General features: G+C 44.4%; 1 protein-coding gene across 5 annotated transcripts in view; it reads right to left on the reverse strand.

Moving 5' to 3' along the window:
- Window positions 1-25,970, reverse strand: part of NAV2 (neuron navigator 2) — a gene marked incomplete at both ends in the record, with an annotated part of 712,365 nt that overhangs the window by 197,377 nt on the left and 489,018 nt on the right. For 4 of the 5 annotated variants that reach the window (XM_084252230.1, XM_084252229.1, XM_084252228.1 and 1 more), the window contains 2 exons: window positions 5,660-5,826; window positions 18,867-19,125. In XM_084252230.1, the coding sequence (XP_084108356.1) occupies window positions 5,660-5,826; window positions 18,867-19,125 (426 nt within the window). Of the gene's footprint in view, window positions 1-5,659; window positions 5,827-12,867; window positions 12,937-18,866; window positions 19,126-25,970 lie in introns of all 5 variants that reach the window. The other variant, XM_084252226.1, reaches the window with a different exon arrangement.

Raw genomic sequence — 25,970 nt, forward strand, 5'->3', positions numbered from 1 at the left:
AAAACTGCAGAACTCAGGCACACTGCACAGTGACTTGGGGGTGGAGGACCTCAGACTCACTTTACAGAAGGGGAAACTGAGGCCTGAAGTTAAGTGTCTTGAGTGAGGTCACAGTAACTTAGAGTTGGATCAGGAATCCAAGTGCTTTCTGTACTATGCCAAGGTCACTGGGCGGCACTCACAGCAAAGCGTTAGTAGAAAAGTCCAGTGTTTAGCAAATGCACTTATTATTTCAGCTCCTTAAAAGAACTTGTCTTATTGCAGAGATAGACTATTTTCTACCCAAGAGAATGAGGATAAAAGTGCTGTCAAGGGTGTAGGGAACCTAGCCCTCTCAAACACTGCCAATGGGAGCACAGTTGCCCCCCAATCCATGGGGATACACTCCAAAACACCCTATGGATGCCCAAAACCACAGTTAATACCGAACCCCTATATATATGATCTTGTTTCCTAAATATACAACACACCTCTGACAAAATTTAGTTTACAAATTAGGCATGGTGAGAGATTAACACCAAAAACTAATAATACAGTAGGACAATTATAACAATATACTGTACCAACAGTTAAGTGAACATGGTCTCTCTCTCAGAATATCTTATTGTACATAATATTTTCAGATATGATTGATCTTGGACCACAGAAAGGAAAAAACCTAGTGGGGGAGAGGGGACTAACACATAAATTGGTACAATCTTTTGGGAACAAAATTAGGTAATACTGAAACAATTGTAAAATACGCATACACTTTCATGCAACAGTTCCACTAAAATGATTGTATTCATGCAAAGAAGACACACTAAAAAGTTCATCTCAGTACTGTTTATATTATCAAAAACTTAAAGCAACTGAAATAAAATTTAATTTGGAAAATTCATACAATGGAGTGCTACGCAACTATAATGAAGAATGGCCTATGAAAAGACTGTGACTTTATAAACTCTAAAAGTCATACACATGTCTATGTATGTATATGCGTGTGTGTGTGTATGTAAGTTATTTAGCTTCTGTGAGAAATAAACAAATTATTACTTCCAAAGCACAGAGACTAGTACCTGGCAAATAACAACCATTAGGAACAATTTATCAAAATGTGAGAGTATATGCAGGAAGAAAATATAGAAAAACAAACTAAGAGGTCAACAGTGGCTTTATCTGGGAGGTGGGATTACATATTTTCTCTTTTCATAAATTAATGTTGTCTAATATTTTTACATGATGATTTTTGTAGTGAAACTATTTTATAGAAAGTATAATCTTAGAGAAAATCACATTATTCGAAAGAGGACATCTTACATATGCATCGAATTCAATCCAGGAATACTAAACAGTTCAAACTCATGAGGGACCCAAAACTATAGAAAGGAAATTTTCTGGCAGTGTTAACCTGTTCAGAGGATGTAAGTGAGGGGATGGAAGGAAGACAAAGCAGATAATGTCATGAATGTTGAAAAAGAGCAATTTCCTCTTCCCTGAAAATCTGTGATTCTGGTCTGGAAGCCTGGAGCCACTCTTAGCCAAGAGAGGAAGTGGGGATCCATGGACAGAACCTGCCCCCACATCCCACAGCCCAGGCAAGGCTGGACCTGACTCAGCGCCTGCAGGATGGGAAGCAGCGGCCAAAGGCAGACGAGCCATGATAGACAATGACACACAAACAACAACGAGGTTTTCCTAAAGGCTAAGAAACCGCAGAATTTCCCCCAAGCCTCATAGGCAGTGTCTGGGATCAGAGTCGTTTGGAAAAGAATAGGTTATGTCGCTGAACAGAAACAGTTCTGTTTTGTTCTGGCATTTATATATCAACTGTGCCCTTGGTTACCTTATATAGAATGCGAGTGAATAATGTGTGAGTCTCCAGGCTTTTCCTGGATATAAAGTATTATCTCTTACATTTCTTCTTTTTAAAATTTCAGTTGATGATTCAATGTAATCTGCACTAGATTTCAGTGATGAAGACAAGAAGGAACAACACCTCTTTGACATGATTTCCAAAAGAAACCTTTACTTAGTGTTTTCTCTCAGAGTATAAAGCATTCTGGGCAGAAGGTGGAGGATTTGAAAAGTTTCCTGTTAACAATTTCCTTACATTTCACTTAATCCTTTTTAAAAATTAGGACTAAGTGTTGATATATTTTTGTCATGACTGACAGAATAATGAATTTCTCATCCAACTGACTGACATGATTAGATCATTCTTAGGCATGAAATTCCTAGGTCAGCGGGTCACAAAGAAAAGCCTATGAAATGGTTGACCTGAGAGTGAAATGCTGGACACAATGCAACCAACCAAGGCCTGACTCTCAAGAAAGTTTAAAGAAAAGACAAGAGGTTGTATCTTAGACTTTACCTCATCTGAAAGCCACACCTCAAACAGCACGAGCACCCCGAACTGTACTTTATCTGCTTACAAGTTAGTCTCTCCCCACGACTTCTCAAGGGGAAGGAAGGTACCTTCCTCACCCCAGTACCTGCCAGGTGGTCAAATTATCTCTGTTCCCTCCCCACATACTAGTCTTGGCAGGTAAGCTGCTACCCTGTAAGTTATAATCAAGGTCAGATGCAAGGGACACCTAGAGACTGTGAAAAAAGAAGGAACATGTCATTTCTGAAGGTAAAATCACACTGCCCCTTTACCTCAGGATGGTAGTGTAAAAAATTACCCGGCAGCCACAAGCCTGCTTCATCCCAAATCCTGAGACAGCAGAGGGATGATAAATGAACCCTCCCACACACCTAGAAGCACCTCAATAACATTCATCATTCTGAATCCCTGAAGGATTTTGTGCTCTGTGCATCCAATGAGACATTAGCACACCTATTGTCTCACTTGATCCTCAATGCAGACATCTCAGGAAGCAGGATAGGACAGCGCACAAATCTCGGAAACCAAACCTAGAGTGGAATCCCTGTGCTCAGTGATCCAGGAGGACAAGCCCCTGAATCCCAAGTGGCCTCATTTTTCCTTTATCTGTAAAGTTGCATTAATGATGTTTACCTCATTGTGAAGATCAAGTATGAGAGAAAAATCAAAGTCCCTGGCAAATAGTGTGTGTTGAGTAACAAAGAATGGCGTCCACCTCTCTGATGCAGTCTTTCCTTGCACGCTACGTCTATTAGACGTACATTCACAGTCCTCAGTCACAGTCACAGTCCTCAAAGCACTTCATGGCTCTGTCTGCTCCATGCCCAGGAGAGAGCCAACTGGGGGTTCTAGCCCTGGGGTCCCAGCCCTGGAGGTCAGCACCAGGTGGGCTGCCAGAGCAGCCCTGCATCTCAGGTAAGCTCTGGGACACATTTCCTGGCACCACTGCATCTCTCTATATCTGCTTCATCCACAAGGAATTTTCTTTATTGCTCAGTAGTTGGGACATGGATGTCAGGTACACCCTTCAGATTGTTGGGAAGTTTCTCCCCAAGTGAATATGAGACAAGGGTGATTTGAGTCAACAGAAGACCCTGCATACGGGTCCCCTAACTCTGTCTTCCCACATCTTCCCCTCTTGTTCAGCAGCATGTTTCTTACTAGCCCTCAGCAGACAAAGCTTCAAGTATTTCTGTTCCACTTCTAGGAAAATCCCAGAACCAGTGTGCCTGGGTTCAGTTCCAACTCCACCTCTCACGACCTGGTGTGCATGGCCTCAGCAAGAACTTAACCTTTCTTTTCCTTAGTTTCACCCTTTGTAAAATAAGGATAACAACAGCTTGTTTGGGGGTGTTCAGTATAGTACAATAGGTACTCAATAAAATTTAGCTCTATTTATATAAAAAACAAAACTTTTCTATATATTATGCATATTATAAGTAGATATTCTGGAAGGATATACACAGGATGGCTTATCTTGGGATCCTCTAGGGAGTTTGTCAAGGAGAACTTTTACTTGCTATAAACTTGTACCCACTTTACAAGTAATTTAAACATGCTTTTTTTTTTTAAAAGATTGATTGATTGATTGATTATGATTGATTATTTATTTATACAAGCACTGGGTACAGTCAGAAGCATGGGAGGGTGAGAGTATTCACCAAGCCAGAACGGGGCGCAGAACAGGCAGTAGGACTGAAGAACACTGCTGAGGGGAGCAGTGGGCAGCAGGAGAGGTCTGCTCGCCATGCGGGACCCTCCTCCGGTGGCCGGGGAGCAGCCGGGGATCAAACAGGTGCTGCAGAGGCTGAGGGCAGCTTCGCAACCCAGCACTCAACCACTGCGCCACTGGGGAGGCCCCTAAACATGCTTTTTAAAAGAATACATTTGGACCTCCTTGGTGGCACTAAGGGTTAAGTTTCAGCACTATGAAGCTATCAGTAGACACTGCAGCTCGAGTTTGATCCCTGGCTAGGGAGCTACCCACATGGCGCAGCAGACCTCTCCTGTCTTGCCTGCTGCTTCCCACTCTGTCTTTGGTGAATCTTCTCAATCCTCCACCCCCCCCCCCCACCACCACCGCCGGCACCTCTGGCCTACATGCCAGCTTTTGTATGCACATATAAATAAATCTTTAAAAAAATAAAAGAATACTTGGATATGGTTGAAGAAAAAGAAAGGAGGAGCAGGAAAACAGAGGGGAAAAAATGGTTGCTGAGGTAGAAGACAAGGGCTGAATAGTGAAGTCTTTACTGATTAAGACATCTGAGTCCCAGCTTCAGGACCAGTCATGGAGTTCCAAAGCCTTGTCTAGGAAACCTTCTGCCACATAGATCTGTCAACCCTAAGATTTTCTTCAGTATTCTACGGAAGAGAGAACCGAACTCCATCGAACAGTCATCCTGGGTTGGATGGGGCAGTGAGGTTCTGATCTCATACACAGTCGGGGTAGGACTACTCAGGTTCCTGGAATACTTTAGGAAGAGGGAGACACACAAGACAAGCCCCAGGAAATTACCACGTGACCAGGTAAGAGAGGCTCCCAAACCACCTGGGGGTGTCTTCCCCAAAAACTCTAGACCACTTTTCCCAGGAGGAAGAAAGGGGAGCTCTACCGTTCAGTGAAAATCTTCTAAGCTGTCTCAAGTTTGCTGTTTCTCCAATGTTTCATGAGATGGAGACTGAAGCAAAGGTGTATTTCACTACCTTCTGTGCAAGAACATCCACAAAACTTTTGCCCATCCTAAAAGCTCAGTACTGTGTGTGTGTATGTGTGTGTATCTCCTTTTTGGGTAAAAGTTACATCATCAGGGCAATTTTGCCAAAATCTTCATTTAGCTGACCACATTTCTGACTTTTTCAAAGGTAAAAACATCCCTGTCCCTAACTCCCCACACATCACTTCTGATGGGTAAAAAGCTTATCAGTTCACAAAATGCATATCTCAAGAAGCTGCATTTCTAGAAAACTGCCTCATGTATAGAGCTCGCTCTATGAAAATTTATTATCAAAGTGTAAATACTATATTGCTTCTATCTTTAGCCAGGTGTCTTCTGGGTCCCATCCAGCCAAACAAATACACCTATTACTGCTGACAACTATGACTATGACAGTATTTGCTTCACTTTCTTAATGCCTCTGGTAACAAAGCTCCTGCCAGCCAAGCATACACTTGTGATCCATTCCCACCACCTTATTTATAACCCCCACTCCCACCATAGCCAAACTCACCTGAAGGAACTAGATCTGCTATAAAGGAAATGTCCAACAGACCCCCAAAATGTGACTCACCTTTCTCATGACTGCTTGGTGGCAGGGTCGGGGGCGGGGAGGTTACTGGTTTGGACTTGTCATAGTTGTTAAAGCTCTGACTGCGTCGGTTGTTAGCAGTGGCTGACCCTCCGCGGGTTTTGGCCTCGCTGCCTGTAGCGGATACCCTTGCGGTAGGACCTGGAAGTCTAAAATGCAAAAGCAACAAAGTAATAGATTCAGTCTCAGGAGAACAGCAATGTCCTCAGAAAAAGGAACTACAACCATGCAGGACATCAAAGAAAGCACTCAAGAAACTGGGTCTTTGGAGGCTTGCCAGCCAAAAGATTTAGTGGAACGACTACAAATATCTAGGCTACTAATGACCCCAGTAAAGTCCAACAGCAAAATGTGGGCAGTTTTCCTTTGAGCAAAGAGAGGCACTAGGGGAGAGAAGGAATATGTTTACTGATTAAAAATACAAAGCTCACCTTCCTTTTTTTCTTGGATGAGTATTTCTACTTTTCAATAGAGTCCAACCATGTTTTATCACCTCTAACTCTATCATGTGTGGAACATAAAGGCCTGTTAAGACTCTGAATTGCATGTATCTCTTCCGGTTTGTATTAAAATAGTGTTTGCCATAATCCAGGGATGTAAATGTAAGTATCAAGAATACATAATTTATAAAGTTCAGAAAGGGAATTGTGATAGCAGAACCCAATTCGTATGCAATGAAAACTATGGCTGGGATGAAAACTTTTGTTTAGATATACATTTTCCTTCACACCTTAAAACCTATCTCCATAGGCATTACTTTGAGACTGAAGCCCAGCTGCTCTGCACAGTAGATGGATAAAATTGTATGTTCTTTCTGTAAAATCAGCAGGAGTCTATTAGTCTAAAGACAAACACACACTTTCCCTTTAAATAAAACACCTCATTTTGGGTGGTTTGGGAAATAAGTCAGCAGAATTTTTTGTAACATGTCTAAAGATATTATGGCTCATTCCCCAAATAGTTAAGGGTTAGACGTCCCAAATCAGATTTTGGTTCAGGGACTAATAAGCAGACTGTTTCCAATCATTAAAGTTTGAAAGATGAATAAATGATGAAATATTTAGTTATATCTTTCAGCTAAAACCCACTTAGCTGTGTTTAAAAGCCAATGGCACCTCAGTCGACTTAGCATAAGATATAGTGGTAAGTCTGAATTTTCAGCCCATAAAGCCTTCAGCTTTCTCTGTCCATGCAAATCTGTAAGTACCAAAGAAGTCTGCAGTCTGGAAGCATTTTAGATATATGCAGGCAATCACTTTAAACTTTTTCTTGTTGGCTGAGCAAGAAAGATGGTTATAGAGTAAACAGAGAACATGAGCTGGTGTGAGAGGATTGTAAAATTTATACAGTTAAGAAGCAGCTGGCCCCATTCCCTGACTGGGAACTGGGAGGGAAAGAAGGGGGGAGCACTGGCCCCAACAAGTGGCAATGGGAAGGCATTATTTCTCACACTACTATATTCACCCCACTACCCCCTATCTTGATTGGAGAAGATATTCATCATTCCATGAAGACAGGCACAGAGTGGGGTGCAAAGCCAGTAGTGCCTGTGTTTGGGGACCAGATGTGGCCAGCACAGCTGATCAAGGAGGTGTAGCAATGGGATCATGGGAAGTCTTGGTTCTGCTTCCAATGCAAACAGCATCTTGCAAGCCCTCTACGTCGTCTGAGTACTCACAGCCAATGGTGGAGCATCTGCAGGTGCACGAGGGCTCCTTTGAGCTGCACTCCTTAACCCAGCCATAGTCTGCAGGAGTCTTTATGCCCACAGATAGGTCTGGAAAAGGATTACAGACTTGTTCCAAGATGAGGTCACAGCAGTGGTATGAAGAGGTGCGAGGTAACATAGGTCACTGCATTCTACTTCAGTAGGGGATTGGCAAAGAGCAGAGAAGCAGAAAGCAAGGAGGAGAGAAGAGACAGATTCCTTCTGCTAGACATCTCCCTCTTGCCTGACCCTGGCCTGGACTCAGAGATGGATCACAAGTTTTCAGGACTGCACAGGAAAAAGGCTTAGTTTGGATCCACCCACAAGGGAACTAAAACATCCTTTGGGATAGTGAGTCAACCCGCAAACCAAATTAATTCATACTGAATTGTAAATACTGGATTTCCATTGTAAAATTTCAAAGCCAAACATGATCTTGAGAACCTAAGGTATCTGAGCAGGCATGGGGAGAACCCTGGATTTTCTGGAAATTGAAGAATTGCTATGGGATGAATGCTTGTGTATCCCCCAAATAGACATGTTGAAATCCTAGGACCCAATGTTTAGGTATCAAGAGGTGGGACTTTCGGGAGGTGATAAGGTGTTTAGGGTAGAGCCCTCATGAATGAAATCAATGCCCTTATAAAAGGAGATCCAGAGGGTAGCTCACCCCTTCAACTATGTGATTACACAATAGAAAGACAGCAACCTGCAACCCAGAAGAGGAATTTCACCAGAACCTGACCCTGCTCGCACCTTGGTCTTCCAGCTCCACAACCGTGGGCAAAAACTTTTCTGTTATCAGCCCCCCACCCAACCCGAGATATTTTGTTATGGCAGCCCAAAGGGACTAAGATAAGAGTTCTAGCTCAATCTTATCTAGATCTTAAGGGGCTGCCTGACCTCAGCTAACATCTAAATTACACATGTATTGATAAAAGAATATGCAAAGGTCAGAAGGACTTCAAAGAAAGAAAATGATAACCTTGGAGGTTGGTGGGATGGTCAGGCAAGGTTCAGATAAAAGCATCCCAGAGCAAGAAGCTGGCACACCGTGTGGGAATGTGAGGAAATGGCAAGCAGGTGGGGAGCAGAGGTCTCATGCAGGGGGACCGCCAATAGATAGTAGAAGAAAGGGCTGGTACGTGCTGGGGCTTGGGAGACAGAAAAAGAAGTGAGGCTGGAGAAGTGGGTCTCAAATTATGAATCGTGGACTTTGTCCTTCTTTCTAGCAATGGAACATTAATTAGGGAGGCCAGGAGTAGAGGTAGAGCTGAAAAGCAATCTATTTTTCAGTTTTAGAAGAAAAAAAGAAAAGCCCAGTCTATTCTAGTTAACAGTGACAAAGACCCTATGCCTCTGGCTAAGGCTGTGTTCATTAGTGTTAATATCTTTGTGCATCATGGAGGTCTTCTATCAAGCCTCAGCCTGGAAGCAGCTGCTTCTGTACATCAGAATCCCCCTGTGCTAAAGAGCTGGGTCTTGCTCTTGTGGAACTCTGGCAGGCACTGCCTGAGGTGCACCCTCACAGAAGAACGGCAGTGGGAGGGGAGCATGGCAAGTCAACCCCACGCCCTTCATACCCCACATCATCTATAGCACCAGAAGGTTCTAGTGGCTCCTTTGCCAGAGACTCTACACTCCTCAGATCACTCCATGTCCAAACGTAGTTACAAAATGACAGAGGACACAGATGGGTTCTTTGAAACAAACACATGTTGCTTTTCATTTTTATAAAAACTAAGTTTAAGGGAAGTGGTGGACCAAAAAGGCAGAGGAAATAGCTCTTAGAGCCCTGGTCAATTTCTCTAACATGTGCAAGGTGCATTCCTGCACTCAACCTGCAAGCCCATTTGGGCCCCAGTCCTGGTCCCACACACTGGACGTGCTGATGGAAGAAAGCCTCTCTTGCCCCTCAGGGGTGAGGTCAGAACCAGAGATGCTTTTTTGCTAGACCAGATGATTAAATGCTAACTCTCTCATCTCCGTGGCATCAGCAGCTGGGCAGAAAGAACCAAAGAACTAGTCCCACTGACTTCTCTCCTCAAGTTGGTCTTGAGGAGATCAACTCTGGGGGACTAACTAGAGCTGGTCCAGTGGCCTCACCTGGCCCAGATCAACCCAAACACCAGCACTGACATACCTGTCAGGTCTGACACCCTGATTACGGCCAGGTTAAAGGATTGGGAATTATTTAAATCATGTAACACTGTGTCGTAGGCAGGAGTACCCCATTTTACCAGTAAGGAAACACAGGCTCACGGAAATTAAATAATTTCCCAGTTAATACAGTAAGTGATAAAGATGGGCTTTCACTTAGGTTTGATTCAGCTGCAGGAGCTGCTTTGCCTCCTGCAGATAGAATAACCTAAGTACTCAAGGCTCATGAGGGATGCCAGGGGCAAGAATAGTGGTCAAAGGCAGAAATTCATAGAAATCCTTCATCACAATCACCAACACCCTCCACAAGCCTGCAGGGAAAGAAAATGTCAGGCTTTTCTGCCCTCCCGCCATCAGGATAGATGATGGATCCTTGTGGTCCTGAATGCATGCCTGATGGTGGGCACCTGGAGTAGGGTGTGGGCATAGGTAGATGGGATTCACCTGGGCTAAGACTGGGCTTTTAAGGGCGGTGTCACGGGGATGCCAGCAGAAGCAGAGAAAGAAGCAGGAGAAGCTGAGATCACTGGAGAGGCCAGATAGAGTGAGAATTTGCTGGGGGCTGGGAGGCCCGGCTCCCCAGCACCCTTGCCTGCTGTGTACCGAGTAAATCCCAATAAAAGACCTGCACAAAGCCACGAAGGGCTCTGATTTCTCCTTCACACAGTCTGCTGGATCAGAAAACCTGCACCGTGTCTGTTCCTGCTCTTACAAAGCCCCTTCCCACATTCAAACTCAAGGGCAAGGCTCCCCACTCTGCTGAATATCCCTGATGCCTAATAAGGTGTTTGGTGTAGGCAGGTGTTCAAAGTTTGCACTGGACTAAGAGACCTATTTCCAGAGCTCTGGGAGAGGTATCCTACCCAGCCAGAGGGGTAGAGCTGTTTCTTTTGGCAACTGGACCCTACTGCTGCACTATAGTGGTGCTGGATCAGCTAAATGCTTATCAGGACTGAGCTCAAGGCTGGGGGTGGGGGAATGGTGGTGAGAGAAAGCAAGGAGGAGTATTAGGCAAATACTGAAACAAAGAACATCCCTTTACTAGCTTCATCAGAGACAAATGCAGCCAAAAGAAACCACAGGTGAGAGGTATGACCTTGGAAGGAATACAGACCTTGGTTTTTGGCCCACTTGGAAGCCTGGTGTCCAGCACACCCTCGGGGCATGAGCAGACACACCCTCATCCTCACTTCTTCCTCTCTTCCCATTGCCTCCCAACCACTGCCTCCTTCCACCATCTGGGACTGATAACAAATCTTTCACGCACTGGGCATGTGCTTCCAATTAGATATTTTCCCAGCTAGCTCCTGGTTTCTTTATCTTCCAGAACTGAGCACATCGTGGGAACACATACTAGATTCAGGTTTCCTCCGAGCTCACATGCTCCTTTCCTTTACTCTGCACAGACATTTGCATGACACTCAGAAACCTGAAAGCCAAGTTGGCCAGTGCAGAGGGTGCCTGATCTGACGTGGACCTCGTTGCATTTGTTAGAGGAAGCACTCCTCCATGCATAGGAGTGAGCCCCAGAATTCATGGGTTGTACCCCTACTCCCTAGCATGAAAGTATACAGGGATGGTGCCTTTGGGTGGTATTTAGGGCATGAAGGTGGAGCCCTCATAATGAGACTGGGGTGAGAGCTCACTTTCCCATCCCTGCCCACCCCCCTCCATGTGAGAAGACAAAAGAACACAATCATCTGGAAAACAGGAAGATGTTTCTAACCTGACCATGCTGGCACCCTGACCTTGGACCTCCTAACTTCGGACATACCAACCTCCAGAACAGTGATAAATAAATTTCTGTTGTTTAAGACATTCCAGCCAAGGTGACTTGTGCCTTAAGATCTGTGGCTACAGGAAGCAGTGATGAAAATGCACTCTCCCTTTTATGCCTCTGCACCAAGTAACAAGCTGAGAACACACAGAGACATAACTGCCCCATGTGGCTTCTCCACCCATCAGCCAGATCCTGAGTTGGATCTCCCCTGTGTAAGCTTTCTAGAAAAGCAAATTCTAAATAAGTAGAAAAGACACCCAGAGCCTACAGAGTGGGACAGCAAGCAGATGCTCAGTGTGTTTTTTTTTTTTACATGAATACAGATTAAAATGAAATGTGGGCATCCCTTTAGCTTTAAGTGACCAGTTAATGAAAAAAATAAATACTAGTCAAGCTGAAGAGGAGATTCTACCCCAGCATCTGGCTCTGTTAGGTTCCATAAGGGTATTACAAGGATGACTGAGGCAAAGATCCAAGGAACAGCTGAATATACAATTTTAAAAAGCAGTCTCAACAAATCTTTCTATCTATCTATCTATCTATCTATCTATCTATCTGTCTGCCAAGATTCAAGGAGGGGAAAAGAGTCACATGATCATTAAATGAGAGGGTGGGAGAGTTATAGATTACTTGGGCTCAAATCCTGGTTTTTTCATTTTCTGTGTGACCTTGGGTAACTTACCAAACTTTCTAAATTGTAGTTTTTTTCATCTGTAAAGTGGGGATAATAAAATGACTTACTACAAAGACTGATCCATTAAATATGATAATGTATCCAAAGTAGAGCATAATAAGTATTCAATAAATGTTAGTCACTGATACCTTTAAAATAACAGCAGACACAGCATAACTGGCATTTCCCATGCCCTGGGGTCCTCATGGGATGCAGCAGTCGCCAAACTCTGAGTCAAGGGAACTAGTTAGTCAGCAAGCTGGGTGACTACAATTTTAGAAAGGTATACATCTAATACTTATTTTCAGGGAACAAAGATGATCTCTCCATGGCATACAAGCACTCAGAAACAAAAATGAGACAGAGCAGCAAGGCTCTCAAAGAGCAAGGCTACTCTGTCTCATCTGGCCAGTTGGATTCATGCTTCAGGTCATTGTAACTCAAGAGAAAACCAATTCCACATTAGTAATTTTAGCGACAAAAAGCACAACCACATAAATGAGATGCAGGTGAGGTGGAATGGGATAGGGTCAGGACAGTGCAGGGAGCCAAAATCACCATAAAACCACTATGAAAAGAAATGATCTAGAAACTCACCTCTCCCTAAATCAGAATGAATTCTGATGACTGAGTAATCAAAGTCAAAATCAATCTCTCTCTCTGACACACACACACACATACACAGTTTCAACAATTCCACAGACACTCTTAAAACTATCCCACATTGAGTCATTAGCCAAAGAGCGTCTGTATTTTCTCGAGCTGCAAACATGAAATGGGGAGAGGCAACAAAGAGAAACTTAGCCCGAGCAAAGGGAACCGCGGGTTGGGTAGAAACCATGCTTTGCAGGACACAGACAAGGTCTAACCTAGAGATCTTTTTCTGACCCAGAGTGAAGTGGATGATTTTGCTTTGAGATGAATCCTTGAATGAGGCACTGCATGACAGGAAAGAAAAAAGTGGGAGAGGTGAGTGGGAGGGAAAGGACATTAGACACACAAGTAAGTCACAGAAGTCTTATGACAAGAGAATGCCCCTGGTTTTCCCTCTGCCCACCTTTTCCACCAAACGCAGCTTGAGTTTTACAGATTTGATCATTTCCAAAGTGAAGAAATTGCTATTAACATGACCTAAGAACCTTTCTGGTTTTCTTCTCTGCTGCCAGTCACTATCAGGTTTTCTTCTACTGTAAGACATTGAAGCAAGGGGCCTCTGACAACTAAACACACTTTGTACCTTTCTAAAACTGTAGGTGCTTTTATTGTTCATTCTACCAGGGTGCTTTTCGATGTATGTCCCAATATGCCATAAAGTAGACCCAAAACAAGGGAATAGATGTCTGTAAATATGGCTGGTCTTAGGCATTTTTGCTCTCAATGGTATAAAAATGATCGTTTGAAGTATTTTGAACTTGCTAAGTTCTGGGCTTTGGAGCATAAGTTTGTACATCCAAAGAATCTTGGTTGGTCTTAATAGAAGAAAAAATTAAATTTATTTACTGCTTTCTGAAAGAAACATCTTTCTTATATCAATACATCGCATATCATATTCAAAGAAGGATCTGAGAAATACAACCAGGCGCCACTAGACTTAGGAAGTAAAAGAGGAAACAGAATAAAAAAAATTAATTTTCTGCATTTTTCCTAAACAGCAGAATATTGATAATTATACAGTAGACATTGGTGAAGAGGGAAGCAAGTCTTGGTGACCATGCTCCTCCCCTGGGCTCCAGACTAGTGAGGACATTCACAAGGTGAAATATGGATCAAGTTCATCACATAGATTAATAAGAAGCACTGAAGTGAAGAGGTAAGACTGTGCCTCCAATCAGCTGTCATGCAAGAGCTGCTGTCTGTATGCCAATGTCACAAATCTTCCTTGCCAGCTTCCACACTCCTGGATTAACCAAATTCATGGAAAAATCACTAAGTTTTCATATTTGCAATGGAATGAGGTACAATTCAGGCATGTTTCTCTCTGGCAATGCTCTAACAGAAGATCAGAACAAATCTGGCATTGGAGGCCTGCGTCAATATTTGACATAGATCATCAAGGACTCAAACCATTATTTTTGGCAAAGACAGAATTTGGGGATAGAAGTACAGTGGGACTGAGCCAGTGACATTGTTTCAGTATTCTTAAATTTACAGCCAGAGTGTTAGCATGGGATATCATACCCCTTGACCTGGAGACGATGACCTCTGGAAGAAAGTATTGGGATATAACGGATGAAACCGGTCATCTTCAAAAGTAACCCAACCTGGACCAGATAAAGGATTAGTGAGGGCATAGAGAAACTCTAAATTCTGGTCATGTCTCTGCATTGCAGGGTGAGGGGGCCATGATGATGGAACTACTCTGGAATAAATGAATATAAAAATCTGGCATAAGTGAATTTGGCTGTTCTTTAGGTAAAGCATTTATTAATAACAGGATGTTTTTCTTATTGGGAGATGGGTGTCCTGACTGGAACATCTGGTTCTTTTAAGAAAACATACGCCTACCATAGAAATGGATGCCCCAGGCTGCCCCAGCTCAGTGACACAAGCCCAGTGTTTCTCTACACATGCTCTTTGGAACCCTATGCAGCAGAATGCTCTATAAAATAAGATGAGTCCTATGGCCAGGTTTGAAGAATGCTTTCTAAGCCCTTCTGAAGATTCACAGTGCCCATGTGCTCCTCACCCAGGCTTCAACCTCTCAATGTATACCACCCTCTACCTCACTACTCAAGAAAGACATCTTGGCTCTATCTGCAATTTCTCTCTCCTTCACTTCAGACAGTCAGTCTATATGTAGTCCTGAGGCTCAACATCTGAAATTGGTTCCTCTCCATTCTAGCCCTACTGTTATAGAGCAGGGAGAGGGTCAGCCCAAACCCCGCAAACCTGCCTATTCTAAATGGGTTCTGCCATCCGCCGCATCAACACAAAACATATGAGACTTTAATGGGAAGGAACTTTAATAAAACTAGGAAACAATGCAGGTAAGGCAAAGAGTCTAGTTTCTAAATGAAGCACCCAAAGTTACCCGTCCCCTCGTGGGTAAAACTCCATCCATATGGGATCGGCCCAGAACAAGGCCCCAAAGCCTGCCACAAGTCTAAAGCATCCTCCAGTGGGGACCCACAGAAAAGGGTCAGAAACAACCAGACAAGCCCGGAAGGAAAAGAGCAAAATCAACATCAAGATAAAAGCTGCCATTGTCACCTCCCCACGGGTCTCACTCACATCTGTGTCACCCAGTCCACAACCAAAAGACAAGCGCAGTTTCTTCATGTGTCTCTAGGCTCCATGCGCCTCCTCCAGGTCTCCTGGCTCCATCCTGCTTCCTTCCTCAGTCTCTTCTGCAGCTTCTCCTCTTCCTGCTCAGCTCTACCCTCCCTTGGGTGGGGCAGGGAACCTCCCCCTTTCCTGGGGACCACCCTGTTACACTACCACCTTGATCCAAGCCAGTCTCATCCATAGGACCACAAAAGCCTCTTGACTGGGCTTCTTCCTTCTACTCTTACTCCTCCTGTCTTAGTTTCCAGAGAGGAATAAAACTGTAAGTCAAGCCTCTCTCCTACTCAACACCCTTCATTGGCTTCCTGTCACCTTCAGAACAGAATATAAACTCTTTATCCAGCTTATCCAGTACTCTGTGACCCAGCCTCATGTCACAGCACTGCACAATGTCAGGGGCCACCAGTCAGAGGTCACCAGACATTCTTTCTTAATGTAAATAAGGGGCCGCTTTGCTTACAGGCTACCTTATTATTTCCCATCTCCCCTCACCCATGGAGCTCCATCTCCACTAGACTTGTCTCTGCTCCTCCAACCTGCCAAGCTTACCCCTACCAAAGGGCCTTTGCACCAGCTGCTCCTTCTTTCTGAACTCCACACTTGAGTTTTTCCTGGTTAGCTCCTTTCATTCCTATCTCCACTTTGGTGTCCTGTCCTCAGAGAGACCTTCCTATCAACACAATCCCTCTGAATACCACTATCTTATTATAATCTTACTATCTTATATATTTTTTTTTCCTGTTCATTTGCCTGCCTCCTCCAGTATAATATAGAAAGAGTGGTTCAGCTGGGCCTAGAACAGGGTTGGGCACATAGAAAGACATTCAAACATCTATGAATAATGAGAGTCTATTGTCAGATCCAAGGATCTGAGCAGACCTGCAATAAACAACTTAAACCAGATTATTTCCCAGTTTTTCTCCTATAAAACCCTTCCCCTGGAAAACTGGGTCGCTACATGCAAAAGAATGAAGCTTGACCACCACCTCACACCATACACAAAAATCAACTCAAAATGGATTAAAGAACTAGACATAAGACCTGAAACCATAAAATATATAGAAGGAAATATAGGCAAAACACTACGTGATTTGCACATCAAAGACATCTTTACAGACACATCACCCAAAGCAGTGATAGTGAAGGCAAAGATAAACAGCTGGGACTATATCAAATTAAAGAGCTTTTGCACAGCAAAAGAGACAATAACAAAAACAAAGAGAAACCCCACCAACTGGGAGAACATTTTTGCACCCAACACTAATGATAAAGGACTGATCACAAAAATCTGCAAAGAGCTGATGAGACTCAACAACAACAAAGAAAATAATCCAGTCAAAAAATGGGCAGAAGAGCTTAAAAGAAACTTCTCTGAAGAGGAAATGCAAATGGCCAACAGGCATATGAAAAAATGTTCAACATCACTTGTCATCAGGGAAATGCAAATCAAAACTACCATGAGATACCATCTTACACCAGTGAGAATGGCACATATTAAAAAAACTAGCAACAACAAATGTTGGCGAGGGTGTGGAGAAAAAGGAACTCTTCTGCACTGTTGGTGGGAGTGCAAACTGGTCCAACCACTGTGGAAAGCTGTGTGGAGATTTCTGGACCTACTAAACATAGAGCTTCCATATGACCCAGCAATTCCACTCCTAGGTATGTACCCAAAGGACACAGAAACATCAATTCCAAAGAACACCTGCACCCCTATGTTTATAGCAGCACTGTTTACAATAGCTAAGCTTTGGAAACAACCCAAATGCCCAAAAATAGATGACTGGATCAAGAAGATGTGGTACATATATACCATGGAATATTACTCAGCATTCAAAAAAGATAAACACATGCAATTTGCTGCAACATGGATGGCGCTGGAAGGGATCATGCTCAGCGAAATAAGCCAAAAAGAAAAAGAAAAATACCGGATGGTCTCACTCATAGCAGGAATCTAGAAAACTTAAATAATGGACCAGGAAAATGAATAACTATAAGAAAGTGAAAATCAAAATCAACAAAAAACTATGAACCAGAGACACTTTTAGGGGGGCGGGGGCGGGAGGGGAGGGATTGGGGTCAGAATGGGGGGCTGCAATTGTATGGGGAATATAACAATAAAATTTATAAAAAAAAAAAAATAAATAAATAAATAAAAAAAAAATTAAAAAAAAAAAAATAAAATAAAAAATCATTTTAACCATGTTAAAAAAAAAAAAAAAAAAAAAAAAAAAAAAAAAAAAAAAAAAAAAACCCTTCCCCTGTAAGATACCATCAGGGGATAAGCACTCTGCAGAGTACAGTTTGAGAAACCATGTCCTGACCATTCAGTCATTCAGGTCCCTTCGATCAGAGAATGGATCCCACTCAGGTGCTCTTCAGAGGAGTGTCTGGCTGCTCTATCCCTCCTTGCCGGCTTAAGTATCTGCTAGTCCACAAATTTCCGTAATGTGACTTGGATATAATTAGACAATTAGAGGATCTAATTTACATTACATCACTACTGCTTTTAACACCCTCACAATCAGGAAATAGCACTTCTCCTGGGCAAAAAGCTGTAACCATTGACAAGGCAGATGTTATTTGAACATCTTCATGCTTTGCCCAACTACAATGGGTGATAAGGGTTGAAGGAATGTGAGAAGCCCTATGATTATTAATACTAGAAAGAAAAGGCTATTGTTCTTTAGCACATCTTCAATGAAATCAAGCAATCCACTTGACCAGAGACATTCAGGTTTGACAGTTAAAGGTTTATAGCTTACAAAAAAAATTGTGAACTTTTCTGCTACAAGTCAAAACATTCTAGTTCCTAATCTCCCTCCTTCCTCTCCCCATCCCCATATTAAAACAAATGGTTTACAAGGTGATCTTTCCCAGAGCTGTTTAGGAATGAAAGTGTTTCCACTGTAAAATGTCTGCTTGTCAGTCACTCTATGGGTCTTTGGTAAATCCCAATGGCAAGCATCAGTCCCTCTGGAAACACCAATGAGTTCCAGGCTCTAATTCTGTAAAGCAGAGAACCCCAGCTGCCACCACTGCCCACTCTAAGGTCGACAAAACCCGGCAGCAGCTAAGCTAACTGCTCTCTTTATGGGACATTGCCCTTAGGGAACATGGATTGCTCTTTCCCTTCTAAGGACCACCTGCCACCTTTCATGGGCATTCTAGATTTCTCTAACAGCAAAGCAAAGACATTTCTAGAGCTTCCACTAAGTGAAACTACTGTCATATATTAACACAGAACACTGCTGTGGACTGACAGGCAAGAGGAGTTTTGAAGTCTATTTTAGGGGCTGTTTATTGCATATGGGCGTATGTGTCATAGGCTAGAATTAGGGCAGGCACAACTAATTAGCTGTGGCTGCAGGCGATTCTGACCTGGGAGAGCACACATCTCCGCCAGGCACGGAGAGGGGCCTCCTGCACCCATTCCAGCATCATGCTCAACCCCCACTAACTCCCCATCCTTCTCAGCACTGAAGAAGCTCAATGATAAACACATTCGGTAGAGGCTAGAATTCGGTCGATGGCGAGCCGGCGGCCTGAGCAAGAGAATTCTCAGTTGGCAAGGAACCCCCACCTGGACTGCATTTCAGCTTGTGCTTTTGACTGCTGATGAGGCGCTGGCTGGTGAGGCTGGCACGGGACTTGGGGAGTGGCTGGCACCTGTTGCTGAGGAGTGCCAGTCTGGCACTGGGAGGGGGCCCCGGCCGCCTGGGACACGGCAGGCGGCAGCGGCGTGGAGAGGTGCTGCTTTGGGGGCTGTTGCTGCTGCTGTTTGTACCGGGAGAGGCTGAAGAAGAGGCCTAGAATGGCCTTGAGGTTTCCATTCCTGATTTCTGCAAGACAAAAAAGATTCTTGTCAGAGATGGGTGCCTTTTCCTGGGCGCTGCTTCCTGCTCCCTGCTCCCCTTCAATGGGCTGCCTCAGCCCTCACACGAGTTTAATTCCTCTAAGATATGACAGATTTCCTGCACACGTAATTGGTATCACAGTCAATTAAAATCAGGCTTAAACCACAAAGAAATTAGTTTTATCCTTCCCCCTGGGAGGAGCGTGGATCCATGAGACAAGTAGCAACTGGATGGGTGTCTGGCAAGTGCCAGGAGGAAATTCTCAGTTAAGGGCACAGCAAAAGGAGCCAGAGTCGCGAGCAAGATGGTGCTTGCTCTCTACAGGCAAAGCCAGTGATCTGGGGACCGGGGCGCGGTCTGGCGCCAGGGGATACACAGGTCTTCAGGGGCTCTGCCAAGTCCCTGCTCCTGCTCTGTGCTTCAAGTCGCCTGGCAGTGCCAAGCCAGAAATCCTTGCACTGCTTTCCCCAATCATCCTTCAATATACCACTGCCTCTCTCATGCGCTGGGGAAATAACTCTTACTTTGGGATGGGTGTGGGTACTGCTTGTAGAACTTGCTTCCATAAAGAACTCACAGAACTCCGATATTAAAAGAAATTAGAGCACAGTGGGGATAAGACCATTTTTATTCCAGATGGAGTTTTTAGATGTTAAAATGCATTTGCCTCAAGGCATGCATGAAGAGGTACAGAGAAGGAATAAAACATTTATTCACAGGCAGAGCCAACAGATCTCTAAGCTGTTTCTCCTGGGCAATCCCTCCCTCTACGCAGTTCTTTTAATACCAGATGCGATGGCCAGGGTCTAAACTGACCCTGGGGGTGAAGTAAAAGGGCCACCCAGCATGAGCCCCTTCCCCCCAGAAGGAAGAACCTTGCAGGGTGGGGGGTTGGGGGCGCGGGGCTCCCTCTTGCTTTGCTTTGACTGGAGGCTAAATTTCTTTTTCTGAACTGGCATGGGAATTACAGGGGGTGGGGTCCAGTGTGGGTAATGCACACCTCCAGGATGACCCTGGGCTGGAAAGACGCAGCTGATATGGGAACACAAGTTTCCTGCAAAGACCTGTTGAGAGGCAGAAGGTTTGAATGGGGTCCTTTCAGAAACAAGCCCCATTCTGTGCAAAAGAGGGAGGAAAGGCAACCTGCCAGCACCCTGGCTGTGATCTGATTAGGCCAGGCTGGATTACTTCCTGTCGCTGAAGCGTCTCTCTCTCTCTCTCTAGGCTCTGACAACACAAATTAGGAGAAGCCAACCTTAAAACTCTCTCTTTTTGGAGCTAGCAGTTTCTGATCCTGAGACAAGACAGACAGGAAAGTATTTAATAGCTGTGCAACCTTGGCCAAGTCACTTAATCTTTCTGAGCCTCAGTGGCAATATTGACACAATTTGCCTCATCACACAAAAGTTGTTTTGCAGATGAAATGAGAGCAGGTATGTGACAGCACAATGGAAACACTGAAGTCCTCTCTGGTTTTTGCAATTCTATGAGGACTTTCCCCAGAATTTTGTATGAGATTCCCAAACAGCTGCAAGCTCCATCCCTCAAAAATGGTTTTTACTATGATGAATTTATAATTTGTCATGCAAGCCAGGATTCTTTTCAAAGTGTAAAGAGGGAGCTTTTAATTACAGCAGGACAACGGGAAGCCAGGACTGACCTGGGCAAACAATGATGGTTATAAACCATTGTGTGCATGCAGAGAGCAGAGAACACTCCAAAGAGAGATGGCTGAGCTGTCCAGCTTCTTTGGGTAGTTTAGCTCTAATCCTTCAGCTCTGCTTCCTTCTCCAGCCTAAGGAAACCACAAGGGAAGCATACATCTATGCTTTGTTTCCTTTATGCTTCTAAATGTTCTTAGGGGGCGCATTTGGGACATAGAATATGATGCTTGGAGGAATGATTTAGTTGGCTCCTCATTTTACCATTGAGGAAATGGAGAGGGATACATCTGTGGGCACCCAGGTAGTTAGTGATGGGTGCTAGGGGTGCAATCAACAGGTGGTGTGCTGGTGAACACCTGTTAAGAAACTTGGGAAAAGAGTTTCCCCTCAAAAATCAAATTTACAGGAGGGCAGAAGTAGAGCTAATCACAGGAAGAGATGAAACCTATCTAAGGTTCACTTTTAGTGCCTTTAATAACTGTCATCAGGTTATATAGTTTGTAATAACAAGAACTACTCCTAATGGTATGTATCTAATTAAGGTCTTTACATGTAAAATATGATTTGATCCCTCTCGTAGAGAAAGAGAGGCCCAGAAATTTTATGTCTCCTCCAAGGTGATAAATGCTAGAGTTGGGATTTGAATCTAGGTTTTTCTCACTCAAAACCAAGCCTCCGCTTATGTGTATAGCCATCACGAGTGTGAGCTTTCTTAAAAACACCCCAGATAACATTACATTTATTTAGCTAGCTGGTGAGCATGTGTAGGGTAAGGAAAAAGGTCAGGCTTTTCTGCCCTCCCGCCATCAGGATAGATGATGGATCCTTGCGGTCCTAAATGCATGCCTGATGGCGGGCACCTGGAATAGGGTGTGGGCCGAGGTAGATGGGTACACCTGAGCTAAGAGACTGATTTATAAGGGTGGTGCAGCAGAGTGTGGTGTGGTGGTAGTGCGGTGTTAAGGGTGGAGCAGTGGAGTGTACGGAGGAGAACGGCGGCTACAAACAATGGCAAAGAGCATATGGCTGCTAGAACCAACCGTTCATTAACCTGCCCGGATTGGGTTGGTTGCTTTACAATTGGCGTAAGTCGGCAAGATGATCCATGCAGACGGGTATGGAGCCTGGAGGGACTAAGGAGTAACAGACTGTTTGCCTGTGACAACGCTGTAGGCGTCATGGCGGCACAGGAGAGGGACAAGTTTCAGGAGCTGCAGGATGAGACCTCGTGTGGAGGAGACGCCTGAGAGGACCAGCCAACGATCCCTGAGGCAGCAAGAATCGTTGGAAGAGAGACCTACGATTTGGAGCTCACCAGTGCTGATGCAGGGAGAGGCCAACAGACTTGGACTAATGGATTCAGACTGATGAACTTGGACTGACAATCCCGCCAGAAGGCGGAGGATCTTCGCAGGTTGTGGTTTTTTTTTTTTTTTTTTGAGAATCTGGGGGTGGCCAGTGGGCCTTGATGGCCAAAAGCAGCCTGTGTATGCCCAGCAGCCAGGCAAAGGAGAAAAGCCAACTGAAAAGGCAAAAGCTGGTGCTGATGCTAAGTTTGGGAAGCCTTGAGCGCCTGTTAAGCAGCCTGAGTATGCTGAAGACCTGTGAGTCTCCTAAAATCACCTGTGGGTGATGCCCTGCTCATTCTTGAGTGAGGGTGAGGAGCTGAGGAACCCGTCCTTGGGGGATGGGTGGGGAACATGGCTTGGGGTGGAGCCCAAGCCGAATGCAGAGTTTGGATCCCCGACCCATGTGATTGTGCAGTGGGTTGGCTTGAGTGCAGGGGTCTGCAAGTCGCATGGATGGCTATGAAGGCCGAGTGTTGGCGCGACTGCAGACAGAACCCTGAGGGTTGGCGATTACCCTCAACAGAATAAAATTGCCAATCCCAGAGCTAGTGCATCCTGGGGGTGGATGCTGTGTGTGGCTTGTAGCCGAGACTACAGCCAGAAAAGGCCAGGAAGCCTGATGGCTCCTGGTGTGTTACAGTAGATGCCGTGAGTGATTCCCCTCCCTCGTATGAATAGTGCCTTTGGCAGCAGATTTGGTGGCTCATCTGCTGGTACCAATAATTTTTTTGCCACTAGGTTGGGGCCCTGCCTGGACTTATTTGTGTTCTGTTGTATTGTGTTATACTGTGATGTATTTGCTTTGTGGGCCATGGCTGCATTTATGTTTGCTAAGACACTTGTATATATGTAGATTGTGTGGCAGAAAACCTTGAGGGGGTGGACTGTAGGGTAAGGAAAAATGTCAGGCTTTTCTGCCCTCCCGCCATCAGGATAGATGATGGATCCTTGTGGTCCTGAATGCATGCCTGATGGCGGGCACCTGGAATAGGGTGTGGGCCGAGGTAGATGGGTACACCTGAGCTAAGAGACTGATTTATAAGGGTGGTGCAGCAGAGTGTGGTGTGGTGGTAGTGCGGTGTTAAGGGTGGAGCAGTGGAGTGTACGGAGGAGAACAGCTACTACAAACAACAGCGAAGAGCATGTGGCTGCTAGAACTGTTCATTAACCTGCCCGGATTGGGTTGGTTGCTTTACAGCATGGAATAGTCTTTATTCTTCTGTAAGTATTCTTTTATTATGGAATGTGTGAAATATTCCTTGAAATATATATATATAATGTGAATATATATTATATATTTAAAAGCACACAGGCAAAATAAAGAAAGGAAGAATTTACAATTCCATATACATGTACCCAGGGGCTCAGGAATTGTCCACTGCAAAAAATAAGGTATCAGAAACTACCAGCCAAAGCCAGATGCAGACAAGCGGAGCCAACTTGGTCATATTCTCTAGTTACCTAATCATTAAATAATTAATCATTCATAACTGTTACCTCACTTCCTAAAACATTTTTTATTTTATGGAAACATAACGCTCCCATAAAATACACTTTCTCTTAGGTGATAAACATTTTTATTATAAAAGGCATTGGTTTTTGGGAGTCAAGAAGATCTAGGTTTGAATCATTATAGCTCATCTCTGGTGTAGGGGAAGTGAACTGGTCAGGTTTTACACCATTGGCCTCTGTGACTATCACCTGGGGCCTTGAATGCAGAAGGTGGTTGGGAGTGTGGGCGGGGGGCGCTCATGCCTGATGATGGATACCTGGAGTGTGGTATGGGTGTGTGTGAGTGGGCGCACCTGAGCCTGGAGTCTGAGGCTACAAAGGCGGCATCACCAAATGGCTATCGCAGAACAGCGGCAGGAGGAAGAGTGACTACAGAGAGGCAGGACCATCAGATGATGCCAGAGAAAGAAATGAGTAAAGATTTGCCGGGAGCTGGGAGGCCTGCCCCACAAAAATGGGGTAGAAAGAACACTAAAGCCTGAAAAATCCAGAGGGCTCCAGAACTCTCCTTCATCCATCTGCCCAAATTGATAGAGAACCTGCTCCGCGCCTTGCTGGCACAATAGACTTTGAGTTTCTATAGGATTCAAATTCCTTGAGCCTCAGTCTCATTTTAAAATAGGGATACTCCCTGCTACACCTTTCCCACAGGGCTGCCATGAGAATTAAGTGAAGATTCAGTGAGAAAATGAGTGCAAAGCACCTAGGACACTGCCTCACTGTGATTTTTTGGTTCAGAAAATAGGGCCACTTAATTTGCAGCCTCCTCAGAACTCACTACTGGGCTCGTCACGTAAAGGGAGACTTTGAAGCTGTCTATTCCCCCTTCTCATGCCCTCTCTGCCACTGTCACGGGCATCCATCCTGCATAAGCTCGTTTTAGAGAAAACTGAGTGGTGATCTTTCTGGGGTTTTTTTTTTTTTTAAAGGTTTATTTTTTTATTTATGCACACAAGAACTGGGGTGTAGGCCAGAGGTGCGGAGGGTGAGAAGATTCACCAAAGACAGAATAGGGAACAGAACAGGTGGATCCAGGGAAATACACTGCTGAGGGGAGCAGCAGGAGAGGTCGGCTGCACCATGTGGGTTAGCTCCCTGGCCAGGGATCGAAATCATGCTGCAGTGGCTGCAGACAGCTTGATAGCACTGACTTTAACCCCTGCACCACCAGAGAAACCCCTCTGGGTTGTCAAAATAAGGGGGGTGGGAGTTGTATGGGGAATATAACCAAGATGAAAATGCATACATTGTGCAAAAATGAAAAATAATGTAAAAATATATAAAATAAAAACACAACTTTATTGTGTTGTAACTTACATCCATAAAATTCAGTGTATGATGATTTTTAGTAAAGTCTAGGTTTAGAATATTTCCATTACCTTTGAAAAGATTCCTTACAGGGCCTCCCCGGTGGCGCAGCGGTTGAGCGCTGGGTTGAGAAGCTGCCCGCAGCCTCTGCAGCGCCGGTTTGATCCCTGGCCACCAGGTGAGGGTCCCACATGGCGCATAGACCTCTCCTGCTGCGCCCACTGCTCCCCTCAGCAGTGTATTTCGTCAGTCTGTCTGTTCTGCTATCCACTCTGGCTCTGGTGAATTCTCTCACCCTCCCGTACTTCTAACTACCCAGTGCTTGTATAAATAAATAAATAGATCTTTGAAAAGATTCCTTACATTCGTCCAGTCAATTTTCAAACCTGTTCCCAGACATTTCACATAAACGGAATCATGCAATACAGTCTTTTGCATCTGGCTGCTTTCACGTAGCATAATGCTTTTAAAGTTCATCCATGTCAGGGCATCTCTCATTAGTTTGCTTCTAAATATTACCGAGTAAGATTCAATTTCCATGGATATAGCACATTTTGTTTATCCAGACACCAATTCAGTTTTCTTTTCAGAACACAAGAATTCAAGAGTGGTGGATGCTCTGTTCAGGGTTGGAGGCCACACAGTTTATGCCATGGGTGGTCTCTAGTCAACGATTTCAAAAATAGCTGCAATTGTGTGCTCTCCATATTTCCAAATGCCATACGTCTGGTGTGTTCCACGAGACCTGGTAGACACACTCCCAGGCAGTCTAAAACAAAATCCACCAGCCCACAGAAATGTTTCCCTCATGACAAAGCCAAGACTTTCAAAAAAGAGGATCATTTTCGATCTGGATCCAAGATCCTCACCCTCTTGATCTCCAGAGAAGGGGTAAAAAGCAAACCTAGAGAGAGGTGACTCCACCAAGGAGACACTAAGCATGGGGACCCCGTTCTCCTTTCTCTTGTGGCTATGTCCGTATAAACTGAAATACTAC

Source organism: Talpa europaea, assembly GCF_964194135.1.
Source record: "Talpa europaea genome assembly, chromosome: 1".
NCBI classification, from domain to species: Eukaryota; Metazoa; Chordata; class Mammalia; order Eulipotyphla; family Talpidae; genus Talpa; species Talpa europaea.